Genomic DNA, 16,507 nt, shown 5'->3' on the forward strand with positions numbered 1-16,507 from the left:
CTTCTGCTTCTCACATGCCACTGCTGCGCTGCGGGGAGGTCTGCCAAGTTGGATCGCGCAGCTGGAAAAATGTTGCCATCTCAGCAGCTATCACCACTGGCGCGGAAAAAATATGAACAGGTCAGGCGATTTAGCCACGTTTGTGCACAAAAAAAAAAAAAAAATATGATATAATAAAAAAAAATAATAAAATAAAATATGCAGGAAGGAGCATACGAATAAACTTGCGTAAAAACGTGCATAGAAACATACGTACTACCGAACAACCTCGCTCACCCGCGCCAACACTCCGAACGGCAGCCCTATATAATCGCCACTACAATGACAAATCACGCAGCGCTTCGCAAAAAAAAAAAAAATCGCAATTCTCCCCACAAGTGAGAATTACCAAAGGGTATCACTGCTCAGGTTATTCTCACCCCCTGAACCCAAAACAACTGTCGTAGGAAATGTCGAAGTATAGAGCCCCCCTCCCTCCGTACAATTTCAAAAGCAAAATAGAGAAAATCGACGAGGAGTTCCGCAGGAGTGGCACCTTCAGACGGATAAACAACCGCAAGAACAATGAAATCAGGGATATGTGTAAATTAATTATTACATGCATGCTATGTGTTTGGGAGAGGCGGGCCTAAACCACCAGCTTTGCAAAAAAGGAAACATCGTGTAGATTGCCTGCCCCCACCACAAAATGGTGTGCTGAACTGTAATGAATTCTCCCGCATATGATCGAACCCCTCCTCCCCTCCTTTTTCTTTTCAGTCATAAAACTGGGGTCCGATGGATATTCTGACGCGTCCTGTTTCTACTCCCTGGGAAACACCAAAATATTGGCACTCATGTAAAATTGGAAATTTTTGTGCTGCTCATGCGCTGCGATCAGTATTGTCTGTGCACATGTTCTCCGCGCACGCATGCTACCTCCGCTACACCTTTCTCCACCGTTTCCATTTCGAAGATACGGACCGAAACCCGACTCCAAGAATGCAACTTACGACAAGGGAAAGGTCTTTTTGGAAATCAGAAGTTTGAATATGAATGACGATGGGGCCAACGACGAGGTATGTTTTGCAGCCCTTTTCGCGCGAGCATTCACGCGTTTTTGTGCAGTCTAACGTACATTAGCTAGCTAAATTGCTTTTTTTTTTTTATAATCCACCATTTTGCCTGAACGTTCATAAGTTTTTGTTTGGTCTAACGTTTATCAGCTAGCTAATTTGCTTTTTTTTTTCTAATATACAATTTTGCCTGAACGTTCATAAGTTTTTGCTTGGTCTAACGTACACCAGCTAGCTAATTTGCATTTTTTCTTTTTTCCCCCCATTACAGAGCGATGAGAATATTAAAAACCTGCTAATAGAATGCGTTTCGAGCGTCATTCTGCTGGACCAGTACCCGCAGTGCTCCATTAACATAAAGTGCCTAATCATTCAGAACGATGGAGGTAATTTGGAGGCGCGCGAAATTGGCGTGCTTCACGTGTGCAGTTGTGGGCGAAAGTCGCCATATGTGCGTGGGGAGGCCAGGCAAAAGCACCTCCTTACCGTTGTTCCGCAAAAATAAACATACCACCTTCTTACCTTCCCCCTAACCTTATGTCAACCTTTAAGGCTGTCTGAGTGCCACCCTGACGTGCATATCGCTTGCATTGACGAATGCCCAAATTAAAATGCGGGACATTATCGTGTCCGTAAATGTGGTAAGATGAAGAAAAAAACAAAAAGGGGAAGTACCAAATGTGCGTACACACACTACTGTGTTTATCGACTTAGCGATAATATGATCATTTCCCCCCCCCCCCTTTTTCTTCAAGAATTCGATCATTTGCCCCAACACGAAGAGAGTGTTTCATCTTGTGGACGTGGACAGTTTGGTAAACACTGTAAAGGGAGAGAGAGACTCCTTCGCTCTTGTGTGCGCGGCGTCTACGGTGAACGTTTTTTGGGCGCCCCACTGATTAACCTCTTCCCAATGTGTGCACAACGCTATTTCCCTTATGCAGGAGGAAAAGTACTACGGGGGGAAATACGACACTAACAGCATAACCCTGGGGATCTGTCTGAACCTGAGAACAGTGTGTTTCTTTCACGGGTCCGGGAATTCCTTTAACAGCAAAACGTTGTCCGAGGTATAGGCAGGGCATTCCGAGCGGACTGTGTGCTCCTCCGCGAGGGGGTTATCTTGCATCCTTTTTTACATTTGTATAAATTCGCCTAAAGCGTATCCATCTCAACCTTCCCCCCCTCTCCCCACCTGTGCAGATTATCAGCTACGCCGAATGCGCGTGTAGATCCCTGGGGTGCGAAATAAAGACGGTGTTAAAAAACTACATGGCGAAGAAGCACGAGATTTCGTGCGCCTAGGGGGAAAGGCAGAATGAAATGAAGCTTCTCTGAATTTTCCTTTCGGGGGGGGACAAATCTGTTGTGATCGCAAAGGGATTGGCGCGTTTGAAGGGAAAAGCCTCCCCGTGTGGTGCGCATCCACCTGGAGTTCCTCCGTGTAGGTGTCCAGATAACCCCTCTGCTCCTTCAGCAGCAAGGACCTATCGCTTTAATAATAACCCGTCGTAGGGGTAGAGCCCAATTCGGTTGTCCAACTAGCTAAATTGAGCAAAGATTCTTTTTTTTTTTTTTTTTTTTTTTTTTCCTTTTTACGCCCAAGTTGGGTCTTTTTTTTATTCGCATAGAACACACCAGTTAACATATGACTCCAAATTTTGCCTCACCCGAAAGTGACAAAATGATGAAGGTGAAGATGGACATACGCATAAACATGCGCATGAATAGGTTGGCCCCTCCGCGACGACGTCGCACATTGCGTCTTTGTGTGAGGATGCGGCTGCCCGTTCAATTGGGTTAAATGCTACTTTTCGTTTTGCCCATGTGCAGGAAAGGCACAATTACGAGGTTTTTTTTTTTTTCTTTTTTTTCACTTCCTGGTGGTCGTACGGCAAAGCCCCAACCCCGCGCATTCCCCCGGAGGGGCTGCTCACAAAAAAGGGGTGATATGTTCGGAGGCAAAATGGCCATCCGCCAGGTGACGACTTGTTGCTAGTAAAGTATGCATGCGCGGGATGAGGGTGATGCGCGTGATGCGTGTGGGGTTGGGGCCATTTTCTTTCGCGAGAGGGGAGTTTCCCCACTATTGAAGTGTTTCCCTTTTGTGGCGCCTCCCCATGCGTGAGTCGAATGTAGGGAGAGAGAAAAAAAAAAAAAAAAAAAGAGGAAAAAAAAAAGAGGAAAAGAAAAAGAGGCAATCACGTATGTATATACCTTACCGGAATGACCATTTATGCGAGCTCACCGAACATGCCTGGGCGCCCTGTTCAGTCGCCTTGGGAACGCACTGCCAGGCGAGTTGGCACAGAAGCGAAAGCGGCACTTTCTTTTTTCATTTCTTCGCAATTGCTCCAAGGTTTGCTCGCGCGCGCTTCGAGGCGTTCCTACTAAGTTTTTGGCACGTCGCTGTTGCGTTGCTTCCATTTCGTTGATAATTCGCCGACGCGTTGGTGATTTTTTTTCCCCGCTTCCTCTTCCTCGTCGTCTTCTTTTTCTTGCCAACTGCCCGGCTGCTCGTCTCTTCCCCAGCAGAGCGAACTCTCGTGAGCGGACTTCCCCTTTTTTTCTTCGTTAACGCCAGCAGTTGCAGCTTCCCCCCCCTGGACGGTACTATGCTTAATCCGATCGACGTGACAGTTAACCCCGTGATAGTTTTGTTTGTTTGCCTCTGGAGCACGTCTCGCTGCTCGCCAAGCGATGATATATAAAGGAGGAAGGCAAAGAGAAAGGGAAAAAAAAAATATAAAAAAATAAATAAAAATAAATAAGTAGCCTCAGCGCAAATTGAAACCAAAACGGACGTGCCACCCAGTTTATGTCGTTTTGATAGCGAAAGCGGTCAGAAGTGAGAGGTGAAAGCGCTGCAACTTCGCCGCAGTTTCCCGGCAATTTTCCTGCAGATTCGCCGCGATTTCCCGGCAATTTTCCTGCAGATTCGCCGCGATTTCCCGGCAACTTCGCCGCTTCTCTGGTGTGACGCCCCCAGGCGGCGTAGCACCCATCTGGCATAGCTTAACAGTTGAAGTCCCCCATCTGGTATCGCTTAACCGTTGAAGCCCCCCCCCCGAATCGCTTCCTAACCCCCCAAGCAAAGGATGAACGATGAGGAGGAACGGATCTACATGTACCATGACATTTTCTCTCATAGTCTGAGTGGCGAAGAGAACAGCGATGGAGGAGAAAGGGAAAAGAGGAAGATTCAAAAAAAAAAAAAAAAACTGAGCGATAGTAACTTAAAGAATGGAGAGAATGAATACAGTAAGTTGAGGGCAGAAACTTCTACCATTTTAAATGACTATTTTGATGTAGAACCCTCCAGATGTTTTAACCCTGAGGGGGGTGAAGCGTCCTTGGAGAATGACTTCTTGCAGTTTCCACAGAACAAGGAGCAGACACTGGATATCTTTGATGGGGAGCTCACCGGGAATAAGCACTCCGTGCAGTTGCGCAAGCCCGGGTTTTACTGCATCTACGTGGAAAATGGCAACAATGTAAGTGGCGGGGCAGGAGGAGCGTCCCTCGGCTCCCTTACGCATGGCGCTTCTTCACGTCACTTCCGTTACATCACTCACTTACTTTACATGACTCACTTACTTTACATGACTCACTTACTTTACATGACTCACTTTTTTTACATGACTCACTTTTTTTACATGACTCACTTCCTTCACATCACTTCCTTCACTCCGTCCGTTCGCCCCCCCACCGCAGAGCAAATGGGACAGCATCTACTTCGGACTGTCGAAGATGCAGGTGGAGCTGAACTACAAGCTGATTCTGCAGGACGAGGAGAAGGCCCCCCAGGGGAAGGCCGAGGAGCGGTGCAGGAGGGCCGCTCGGGGGAAGCCGCAGCGGAAGCGGCAGGTAGCCGACCGTAGGGAGGAGGAGGAAGAAGAAGGAGAAGGAGAAGAAGACGGCGAAGAAGAAGATGCAGACGAAGAGGCAGACGAAGAAGCAGACGAAGATGCAGACGAATACGACGGCGAATACGACGGCGACGCGAACCCGAAGAGAGACCCCCTGACGACGGAGAGCGCCAACCTAAGTGACGAAATTAGCAAAATCTGCAAATTTAACTTCGCGCAGACGGACGGCCCGTTTGACGATTCCAAAGAAAGGAGAAACCCGAAACAGATAAGCAAAATGAAGGGGAGAAAAAAGAGCTACTACGATCAATTGAGGGAGAAGCCTAGGAAGAAGAAGAAGAAGAAGAAGGAGTCTGCCCTATTTGAAGAGAACAAGACGAACACGGAGAGCTTCACCTGCACATTCCACAGTGAAAATCAGATAAGGGTCTCTTCTAAGAAAAAGAAATATGTTTATATGTATAACAAGAGTGCCAACAGCATGCTGCACTTGAACGTGAGCACCTGCATGTCCCTGGGCATGAGCATCCAGTGCCGTTACGGCTTGCTCTACTGTGGGAAGTACCACCAGATTCCGCGCGACCCCTACACGCCCTTCAGGAAGCCGTAAGTTGATGAGCGGCCGGGGAGCGGCGGATAAGCGGCCGATAAGAAGCAGCCGATAAGAAGCAGCTGCGAATCGTTTCCCCCTCGCTTCGCACTCCCCACTTCTCACTCCCCACACCAACCGCTTCCCCCCCATAGTGTGTCCATCCTGTCCCTGGACGGAGGAGGCATCCTGGCCATGTCCACCCTGATCGTGCTGAACCGCATAGAAAACGAAATCCGGAAGGAAATTGGGAACGACGACGTGAAGCTGATCGACTGCTTCGACATGGTGTGCGGCACGAGCGCAGGCGGGCTGATTTCCCTGGCGCTGCTCAAAGAGATGGGGCTCAGAGACGTCACCAACCTGTTGCCAAGCACCATGCAAAAGATATTCGAGGGGAATAGGAACATCATATCTGGCATTCTATTCGAAGGCTACGACATTAACAATGTGAAGGATTTATTTATGGAGAAGATAGGAAGCAGATTCATGTCCTCCCACAAGAGAGTCTACTGCTTCGTGACGGCAACGGATGTGAAACATAACCCGTATAAGTTGTTTCTGCTGAGGAACTACTCCCATAAGTATAATGCCATAAATGGAGAGTCTTACGAAGGGATCAATAAGGTTCCTTTGTGGCTAGCTGCCTGGGCTACTGCATCTGCTCCGACGTATTTGAAAGGACCTAGTTCGGAGGACATAAAAAATTTGGGCTTCCACATAAAACCGGAGATACACCTGGTGGATGGAGCTCTCAAGGCGAGCAACCCAGCCCTTATCGCTCTGGAAGAGTGTGCCAGGTTAAGCAACAAAAATCTTTCTGCCTTTATTAAGGAGGAGCTAGATACTCTCGTTTCAATTGGCACTGGAAAGTCACCCACGAAATTGACTCAGTCAGGGGCTAGCGGCAAGTCTGCTTCTACGTTTGAGATTTTGCTTAACTCCGCTCACCTACTTACCCGAGCGAATGAAACGCATCGAGAGGTGCTGCAGTGGCTCTCCGACAGGGAGAACACCTACTTCCGCTTCAACGTGCCGAACATTGGGGACATAGACATTGACAGTCAGGACGTGCGGGACTTTGATATCATCGCCAAGGCCACGCGCGACTACCTCTTTGATGAGAAGTTCTACGAGATTAAGAGGCTGGCCCATAAGCTCGCCAATAACTACATGCGCTCCAGGTACCTCTAGGAGGGGAGCGGTGCGAGAGGTGGTAGGAGCGAAGCGGCACTGCTCGAGAGGTGTCGCTTTTGTTGGCCGCCTCCCCACTGCTCCCGCCGGGTCTGATTTGCCCCCGCCGCGCCGCAGTCCGCGGTGGCCACTCCCCGTTTGTTTTCCGAATTTGCAATTCATGTGATTCTTTTTTATTACGCTTTTTTATTACACTTTTTTACTACACTTTATAATTTTTTTTTTTTTTTTTTTTTTTCCATGTCCACGTGGAGGCCCCCCCGAGGGGAGCTTCTTTGTCAAATCGGGGGAAAGACCTGCCCCCCCCATTCTTTCTCCCTTTTTTGCCGCCCTCCGCGCGTTCGGCTGGCCAGCGACGTGCAGGAGCGCAGTGGGTTGCGTCACTAGATGTGTACCTCCGCAGCGGCGGCGTCGTCGTTATCGTCACCGCCATCGTCATCATCATCATCATCATCACCATTGTCAACTTGTTGTTCTTTTTCTTTTCTTTTTTTCATTTTCTTTTATTTAATTTTTTTTTTTCCCCCGCCTGGGCAGGGACCGCCCCAGTGAATACCTCGCCCGTGGGCGGGGAGAGAACCTACAGCGGAGACCTCCACTAATGTGATTAGATTTTTCTCCTCCCCGCTGTCCCCAAGTGCCATTTTTCACACACGCGGGGTTAGCGGCCCACCTGTCTATCCTGTGGTCTGACCGCCGCGCCTTTCAAACGGTTTGACTGGCCAAAAACAACCCGCGGCACCCCCTTAGGTAGGCAAAGCGAAAGTGTTAGCCAAAAAAAAAAAAAATTCGATTAATCCGGGGTGAAGTTTCGATGTGCAGGCCCCCCTAAGTGGGTTTCTCTGAGTAGGGCCACTTAAAAGGGCCACTTAAAACGGTCGCTGCTTCCACTTCCTGGGCAGCGAGTCGACTGCGCAGGGGCGCCTTCACCGCCCCGGAAGCGCGGCTTGTGGCGTGACGCTCATTGTGTGGGAGCTCCGCCCCGGTGAGGGCCTCGGCAGGTATGGCCTCCACTGCGTTTCGCCTCCTCACCGCTTCGCTTCTTAACCGCTTCTTCACCGCTTCGCTTCTTTACCACTTCTTCACCACTTCTTCACCGCTTCTCTTCTTAACCGCTTCTTCACCGCTCCGCTTCCTCACCGCTCCGCCGCTTCACCGCTTCACCCCCCGCGGAGGTGCGAGCTGAAGGAGGCCCTGCTCAAGTCGAAGTAGCGTATGCGAATGCGCGTCTTGGGGAGGGAGTGGTCCGCGTCCGGCTCGAAGGTAACGTTGATGGTGTGGGTGACCTGGGGCGAGACGCACTTGCAGGAGACGCTGTGCGTCTTGGTGTCTCGCTTAAAGGTGAGGTAGGAGAGGCTGACCCCCCTGGAGTTGTATTGCACGAAATCATATTCGGCTTCCTCGGACAAGTCCACGAGCTTCTTCACCTTCTCTCCATCGTTTCTATCATAGACGGAGGCAAAGCAGTTGTGCGGGACGATTTCAAATTTGGTGGGGCAAGCAAACCCAGCATAGCTATTGTTCCCGAAGACAACAGAACAAGTCTTGCTTTCCTTCAAATTGGGAGCGAAGTTGTGGCTGAACAGGTGGTTGTACTGACCGGTAAAATCACAGCCACTGATTTCGGTGTAGCCTTCTCTTACGTGAATGAAAATTTCCACAACCCCCCCGTAGGCCACATTATAGTTAACCATTTTTGAGGTAAGTGAATTGTTAAATTCGATGGAGAAATGAACCTCTTTGGAAACGTAAGGAGGGACTCTCAAGGTGTATTCAATTATTTTGGTTCTAGAATCTAGCTTATTGGTGGTGATAGCTCCTGGTAGGAGGTCCTCAATGTGAGTAGGGACCTTCCTAAAGAGGACCTTGTCTTTTATGTTAATAGGGTTTATATAAACCTTTTCGTAGTTTTCCTTTTCATTTGTAGGGTACTTTAAAATGAGCTTGTCCCATTTGGCTAGCTGCACACTGTAGTGATTCGTCTTGTTATCTTTCTGGGCTAGACTCTCCATGAATTCTACGACATTACAGGTGGTGACGTTTTTCACGCTATCGTAGGAGCAGCTTTCCTTATCGACCCGATTGTCCTTTTCTCTCTTCAGGTAAATGGTATTAACTTTCATTTTTATTATCCCCTCATTGCAGGTGCAGTAGAAGTGCTTATTTAACGTGGCGACACTCTTCATATCCTTCGGAAGGATCAAATAGGTGTAGGTGTTTTTCTTATTCGCAAAATTAGACAGCGGTATAGCTCCCTTAATGACGTTTGTAATTTTCTCCTTGGGCAGGCTGCCCACTTGGTTGGCAGCTGTTACTGCTTCTGACTCGGCTACATAATACGTCTCGTGGAAGCAGCTATCTGGGAGGAGCTTCCCCGACGGGCAGTTGATTCCCACCACGGTGTTGGGGATGAGGGAAATGGGGCAAACTGTATTACTAGCAGTTTCTCTCTTATTTGTGAAAATAACCAAGTGGGGGTCCTCCTTTTCATTTACAAAATCGCACCCCTGGAGCTCCTTCCTGTTGGCGGACACGTTTACGCGGATCACTCCGAGGGACGTGTTCTTCCCTTGTGGCTTCGTCTCAGATGACTTTCCACAGAAGAGGTGGAACTGGAAGTCGTTTCTCACATACGGTGGTACGATGAAGCGGACTACCCCATCGGCTATCAATTCGGTGGTCTTCAGTTCGTCGTTCACTTTACTCTGCAGGAGCAGCACTCCTGGCAGGGCCTCTTCCAGCTTGGTCACCTTATTCGCCACGACCACGTCGTTTAGAACCCGTTTGGGGTAATACACTTGGTGCTTCTCCCACCCGGCGTCCACCTTTCGCAGCTTGACCACTTCCTCGCTAGTCATGCCGTAGTACTCCTTATCGTAAATTTCTTTCAAAGAGAAGGTCTTCTTCTTAGTTTTCTCCTCCTGGTAGGTTACGAACTGCTCGTCATCGATGGTGATGATGACCTTTTCCGTTTCAACCGCTTCATCCGCGATGCCCTCCGCATGCACGTGGTTCGCTATGGCCGGGCATTTCACAGTTACCACGTCGAGCGCCCTCGCATCTACCGTGCAGGTGTTTCTCTGCAGCTTCCCCTCGATGAGGGTGAAGAGCGATTCTTGGGAGAAGTCGCACGTGTAGCTGATTCCCTGGGAGAGCATGTTGCCGCATGGCCCCTCTTCTTTGCACCCCTCTGAGCCAGTTGCTTCTAAATCATCCACTGCGTCCGGCTCTACAATGGGTTCTACCTCGTCTGCATCTATGCTAATTTTGCTCCTCAAGGGGAGGAGCTTATTTCGCACAAAGGGGTCTGCCCGAATTGGGGGCTCCTCTTCGGAAGACGCGTACTCCGTCTCGACGTCCATCGTGCCGAACACCTTCTTCTGTGGATTATAGCAGCTGCAGGAAAATTTGATGGCGCTCCTGAATTTGGTTGGCACCCTAGCGTAGGCAGATGTGTAGGCCTTCTTAAAATCTAGATGCATAGAACCCAAATGGAAGGTCTCAAAATTGAGCATTTCGGGGAGGTTAGAAAATTCGGAAAACTTTTGCAAGTCCTCCATTTCGGTGTCTTCGTCCCCGAGGAGGTGCAGCAGGTCTTTTATGCGCATGTTCGTTTGGGTTCTCTCTGCGTAGTTGATGTCAGCATCGTATCCTTCTACTTCTGCTTCTCCCCCCACCGTTTGAAGCTCCCCCTTGTAGTAATCCAAGGTAACGTTGGAGAAGCAGGCCTCCGGGTAGAGGAAGAACCCCTTGGGGCAGGTAATTCCGAAGAGGTCCCCTTTGGCTATCCTAACACTGCATACCTTCTCATTATTGGTGTGGTCTAACTCAGCAAGGGTATTTTCAGGAGAGGTAAAATCACACAGCTTAACAGAGCCAGGCTCTGAGTTCTTCCTGACGATGATGAAGACGATTCCTCTCTGCTTGTTGGAGGAGAGCAAGCCCGACTGGTTGATCAGTAGCTTAAAGTTCTTGTTCTCAAACGTGGGAGGGATGAAGAAGCTGAGCCCGATTCCCTTTTTCGAGTTCTTTTCGAAGGAGAAGACTCTACTTCCGTACACTCCTTTGAGAGCGGTGGTTAGAGACACTTGCGTTTTCTCATCCGTAAGAACTTTAATGTCTTCTCCTTCGGTTAGTGGCGGGGTGACAGATAAATTCTTGTGCTCCGCTTCTCCGCTGGTACTTCCCATCTTAGGAAGGATGACGACTACCTCTGAGAAGAGATCTGCATCTACCTTACACTGGACTATTTTTTCTGGGTTCTTTTCAAACATGAGAGCTTCATCATCTAAGAAGTTGCAGAAATTCACCTGACCATGTTTCACCGCATCTGTGAGCTTCATATCTTCTAAGGAGGCCTCCTCTTTATTTACAATCACTTTGATTGTCCCCTTCGTGGAGTCATCCGCTTTGGTGCAAGAGCAGGAAAAATTGATCTTATTTACGTAGTCCAGTGGGATCTTCCCGTAAGCCACTTTGGTCTTCGAGTTGGGTAGAGTGAATACCTTTACATCTGGGATGAGTTCTTTTATTTTTTTTTTCCCCCCCGCTTTGTCATAAATTTCGTGGAAGCAATTGGTTGGGTCGAATGTAGATTCGTTGCTGCATCTGACTCCGAAGATGTCATTTTTGGTAGCCTCCACTTCGCATTCTTTGGACTGTCCGCTGGGGAGCAGAACTCCCTTCGTGAAGATGCTACTAGTCTCCGCGGTGAAGTCGCACCCTATGGTCTTTTTCTCACTTCTGGAGATGTCCAAGTGGATGACCCCCTTGTAGCCTCCATTTTTTGCCCCCTCCTTATATTCATCATTATTACATTGCACTTTAAAAAAAGTGTTTCGGGAGACGCTCGGCGGGATAATCACAGCCGCGTAGGAGGTGAAGGGGTCCTTCTTCTTCAGCACAATCATAGATGTGTTGGCTGCTCCTGGGAGGACTCTCTCAATTTCTTCCTCTTTATCGCCGTCTTCGTTTAAAACGTTTTTAAAAAAACCACTCGGCTTCATGCTAACCTTTTCGAAGTACTTAACGAAGGAGGCATCATCCAGGGGGGGTGCACTGGGATCCCCAGCATCTGCGGGATCACCCTCCAGGAGGGCAATAATCCCCTTCGCTTCCTCCTCGTCTTCCTCGCCCGTTTTCCCCTTTGCTACCTCATATGCCGCCTTCTCCGTGGGGCACTTCACATACAGCGTGTCGAGCGGCTTGAGCGCACTGTAGCAGTGGATGTCCGGGGGGGACTCCTCTGTCAGGGGTTCCGGGACAATCAAACTCTTCTTGGAAAAGTCGCACAGGTACTCGTTATCGCTGAGCTTCTTCGGCTTCAGCAGTTTGGGGGCCTTCAAGTTAACCTTCAGTGTGTAGACCTTAAAGTCGGATGCGTTAAGAGACGATATATCCCTCGTTATGGTCTCCTCTAACAGGCTGTCACTCACGCTGGTGAATACAGAGTAGTCGTCCCCTGAGATGTGGTTGTCCCGAATTTGCGACATCGAGCAGGTGGCACCCGTCACATCGTCGTAGACCTCTTGGCCGGCTACTTCTTCAAATAGCTGCTCCGGGTTCGCGTCTTCCTCGGATGGGTTCTTCGCATCTACCTTCTGGAAGATGCTGACGATTTGCCTCTTCTTATGAGATAAGTGCAGGTGGAGGCTACTCATCAGGAATTTATTTTTTGGCTCTCCTTTGTTGTAGCCCTCCCCTTTCTTTATGCTCATCTTTTGATAAATGACCTCCAGAAGCTTCGCACTCGGGGGGGACGTCAACGCGTAGTCCTTCTTCAACTGCACGCAGATGCATTTGAAGGACAGGTCTTTGCTCACCACACTCGGAATTTCTAAGTAGCTAAATCTGTGGCTGTGGGTGTAATTTGCCATATTGTCCGTCAGCTCGAGTGCCTCCGAGATGTTGATGAGGTTATCTCCCACCACAGCTTCTTTAAAGCAGCTGGTTATTTTGACTGTCCCCGGGGGGCACACGAACCCGATTACGTCCTTCGGCATCGCGTCTACCAAGCAGTCATTTGCTGTAGACTCGTTTAGGAAAGCCTCCGATTTACTGGCGGAGAAGTCGCAGCCCTTAATTTTCTTGCTCCTCTTGGGGACCTTAACCTGGTAGGTTAGCAGGCCTCCCCTCTTCCCCTCAAAAACGGTATTGCTATTATCGCACAGGATGTTGAATTCTTGCTCTTCCTTAACATAGTAGGGGAAAAACAAATAGACGTGGGAGATGTCTACCATTTCTTTGCCACTTGTGCAGCTCTGCAGGGGGAGGATACTCCTCGTCTTGTGGAGCATCTCAGCATGTGGGATGAGTTTTTCCAGCTCGACTTGGTTGAGCACCTTCGGGCTTTCCACTTTGGTTGGCTTCACCGTATTGAAGTACAAATTAATATTCTGATGAATGGAGAGATCTCTGGAGGGGCAGAAGAGCTCCACGTAGCTGTGCATCTCTTTTGCATCTACATGGCAGGTGTTCTTCACATAGCGATCGTCCAGCTTCTCTAGTTTAGGCTCTATGAGGGTTTTATTTGCACAGGAGTAGATCATTCCTCCCTCGTCCTTCTCCTTTCCCGTGGTGGTTGCCTCCTGCTTCAACTCTGCGATGACTGCTTCTTTGCTCTCCCTCTCTCGACGAACATTCACCTCCATTTCGTTCTGCACCGATTCTATTTTGCATTTGCAGGAGAAGGTAAATTTATCTTTGAGTAACACTGGGGGGATTTTTATAAACGCCTTGGAGCTTTTCGCCCTACTTGTGTAGAGCAGAACTCCTGGGAGGATGCTGACGATGTCTGTCTTTTGCGAGCTGCTATACACTTGAGTGAAGCACCCCTCTGGTTCGATCACCACGTTGGAGGTAGCCGAGTCTTCCGCTTCGTCGGACGGTGGCAGGACCGTCTTGGAGCAGTTAAACCCGACGACGTCATTTGGGAAGGCCGTGATGTTGCACTTTTCCCCCGTAGAGCCTACATTGTTTGTGAAGTGCTCCATTTTTCCATCCGAAAAGTTGCAGCCCTTGACGAGGTGCTCGTTCTTCGAGATGACCAATTCGACGATGCCCAGGTTGCCCCCATCCTTCGTGTTGTTGCATCCGATGAGGAAGTACAGAGGTTCATTGGTGGTGATGTAAGGGGGGATCTGCAGCTGCAGGGTGAAGAGGTCCTCCGTGGATTGCTCAGTACTTATGGTGAGATCGCTAACTTGCTCATTTAGGATAACCGTGTCTTGCGCGTCTAAGAAGGAGAGTAGCTTGACGAACCCGTCAGATGGAGATGCCACTTCATCAAAGTAGGAGGAATCTTTGTGGTTTTTGAAGAGGGAGTTCTTTTTCAGCTCCAGTTTGGCCACCCGGTTGAGGGGGAAGCTAAAGAAGGAGGGATACCCAGGGAGGTACCTCCCATACTTATCGTGGAAATGAAAATACTTTTTAAACAGTTCGTATTGCACATCTAGCTGCACTTTGAGGACGTTTTTTTTTTTCTTCTTCTCCTCCTTTAGCATCTTTGGGATCATTTCTAAATTTGCGTATTTCGCCTTATTGATGGCGCACTTCATATTGAAGGAGTCAAACTCGGTTAGCCTCTTCCTGCAGATGATGACTTTCTTTTCGCTCTCCCCCGCCTTCTTGTCTAGCTGGTCTGTAAAATCGCACGTATACTCTTTCTTATCATCCGTCTGCTTGGCGATTTGTATGACCTTCTTCACATTTGCAAAGGCCTCATACAGATCAAACACGGAGAGGTTGAGCTCCTGGTTGATGCTGATGTAGACCATGTGTTTCTTATCCCCGTCCGTCAATTGGATGTGACACATCAAGTGTGTTGCCTCTCGGAAGCTCTTCGGAATGCTAAAGTACTTGACGGTGAAATACTTGGCCTTGAAATCGTTATTGTACACCACTGCCCCGTTTATGACTTGGCTGAGGCTTTTTTTTTTCTTGTCCCACTTTTCATTCGCCGAGTGGGGAACCATCCTGTCGAAGCAGCTAGTCGACTTGGTCCCCTCCGGAAACATGATCCCTCCTATCTCTCCAGCGTTTAACTGAAAGACACAGGGGTGCTTCATATCTGCACCTTCTTCATAATCGTACGAGAAGAAGTGTTTGCCCTTTCCCGTGTAGTTGCACCCTTTGACAGATTGACCATAGGGTTCTATGGTGATGGCGGCGACTCCTCTATCCCCATGGTTGCTCACTCCATCGGCTGATTTGCCGTTATCGCAGATGTAGTATAGTTTTTTTTTTTCCTTTAAAACTGGAGGCAGCACAAACTCGATGACCCCCTTTTCGAAATTGTTTTCCTTTTCGTTCACTTCTGGGGTGATGATAACCCCGTGAATGAGGGCGGCTAGCCGTTTCTCCTTCAACGATTCTTTCTTCTCTTCAGAACCTTCATTTGCATTCACCAGAGTAACGTAGGGAGCTTTCTTGGGGAAGAACTCCATAGACCCATATTTAATTACATCTGCGTATTTCGTAGGGCATAGAATTTTTACCTTAACGAGGGGCTCCTGAATCTTCATTTCGCAGATGACTACCTTTTTGGAGGCCTCCTTCATGGTGATGTGCTTCACAAAATCGCACACGTACTCCTTATTTGTGTTGCTAGATGCGAAGGTTTCGACTTCTGGGTCACTCGCTTGCAACACATTTCCATCCCCTTTGATCGTCGTCTCGAACGCCTCGTCCACCTTGTCGAAGACCCCATCGGAAGCACCTGCCTCGGGCAACACGAAACAATCGTCTTCCCCTGGTGGGCCTTCTAGATCTTCATCGTCCATTCCTTTCACCTGCGGCTGTGTGTGCGTTCCCTCCCCATCGTCATTCCCATCGTCATCATCGACATCCCCATCTTCATCATCCCCATCGTCCTCTTCTGCCAAGTGCCTGGCCACCCTCCGCGGGGTGATCACCATATCGCTGTCCCCAATCTTTGCCTGACCATGCAGGGGATATCTTCCCATGCTTATGGCATCCCCCCGGTTGTACCTCCCCCCAGTGGAGTCGCTCCTCCCACTGTAGGGGCGGCCACTTCGGCTGAAGTGGGTTCCTTCGTAAATTTCGCGGTGGATAACGCGGTGGACAACGCGGTGGATTTCCTCGCACATTCCCCGGTGGATTACATGGTGGCCTCCATCGCACCTTCCCCGGTGGATTACATGGTGGCCTCCATCGCACCTTCCCCGGTGGATTACCTGGTGGATTCCCTCGCACCTTCCCCGGTGGATTACCTGGTGGATTACCTGGTGGATTCCCTCGTAGCTTCCCCGGTGGGCTCCGCTGCCCCCCCTTCCTCCGCCCAGCACCCCGGAGGTGCCTCCCGCCTGCGCGCCATGGCTCTGCTCAAGGGCGATGCGGACCAGAGGGAGCAGAAGGAGGACCCTTTTCAACTTAGCGAGCTTCCCCATTTAGGAGGCGCGGCGGTTAGCGGCAGTGAGCAGCGGAGCGCGTCCAAGTGGGTGTCCAATTTAGAGTTCACGTAGGTCATCAAGTGGGTGTCCAATTTAGAGTTCACGTAGGTCATCAAGTGGGTGTCCAATTTAGAGTTCACGTAGGTCATCAAGTGGGTGTCCAATTTAGAGTTCACGTAGGTCATCAAGTGGGTGTCCAAATTAGAACCCAAATTAGAACCCACGCTAAAGCCCAAATTACAGTCCTACCTTTTCCTGTGGGGGGTGGACAGGTGGATGGAAACCCCCCAATGCGCTGCTGACCGGTGAGGCGGAAAATCACACAGATGCGGCCGAACTGTCACAGGCGCATTGTCAAATTAACATCACATTTGGCATCGCGTAGGCGTC

At 49.4% G+C, this 16,507-nt stretch overlaps 3 protein-coding genes across 3 annotated transcripts, besides 6 other annotated features; 2 read left to right on the forward strand and 1 right to left on the reverse strand.

The window, feature by feature from the left end:
* Positions 1-214: 214 nt before the first annotated feature.
* Positions 215-2,360, forward strand: PVX_003915 (hypothetical protein, conserved; the record flags this gene model as incomplete). Its single annotated transcript, XM_001612972.1, has 8 exons — positions 215-582; positions 760-838; positions 956-1,058; positions 1,327-1,441; positions 1,608-1,696; positions 1,811-1,879; positions 2,000-2,125; positions 2,259-2,360. Exons 1-8 carry the CDS (start codon positions 450-452, stop codon positions 2,358-2,360), a joined length of 816 nt encoding a protein of 271 aa, XP_001613022.1. The 5' UTR covers positions 215-449.
* A 615-nt stretch (positions 2,361-2,975) lies between these two features.
* Positions 2,976-3,011: a microsatellite.
* Positions 3,012-3,561: 550 nt separating this feature from the next.
* Positions 3,562-3,608: a microsatellite.
* A 545-nt stretch (positions 3,609-4,153) lies between these two features.
* PVX_003910 (phospholipase A2, putative) lies at positions 4,154-6,707 on the forward strand (the record flags this gene model as incomplete). Its single annotated transcript, XM_001612971.1, has 3 exons — positions 4,154-4,549; positions 4,770-5,530; positions 5,669-6,707. The coding sequence occupies 3 exons, from the start codon at positions 4,154-4,156 to the stop codon at positions 6,705-6,707; spliced, it is 2,196 nt and encodes a 731-aa protein (XP_001613021.1).
* Positions 5,611-5,635: a microsatellite.
* Positions 6,708-7,281: 574 nt separating the features above from the next.
* Positions 7,282-7,304: a microsatellite.
* Positions 7,305-7,475: 171 nt separating this feature from the next.
* Positions 7,476-7,531: a microsatellite.
* Positions 7,532-7,867: 336 nt separating this feature from the next.
* On the reverse strand, positions 7,868-16,114 carry PVX_003905 (transmission-blocking target antigen Pfs230, putative; the record flags this gene model as incomplete). The annotated part of the gene is made up of 1 exon (XM_001612970.1): positions 7,868-16,114. One exon carries the CDS (start codon positions 16,112-16,114, stop codon positions 7,868-7,870), a length of 8,247 nt encoding a protein of 2,748 aa, XP_001613020.1.
* Positions 15,882-15,942: a microsatellite.
* Positions 16,115-16,507: the final 393 nt, after the last annotated feature.

Source organism: Plasmodium vivax, chromosome 4 (assembly GCF_000002415.2).
Source record: "Plasmodium vivax chromosome 4, whole genome shotgun sequence".
In the NCBI taxonomy this organism is placed as follows: domain Eukaryota; phylum Apicomplexa; class Aconoidasida; order Haemosporida; family Plasmodiidae; genus Plasmodium; species Plasmodium vivax.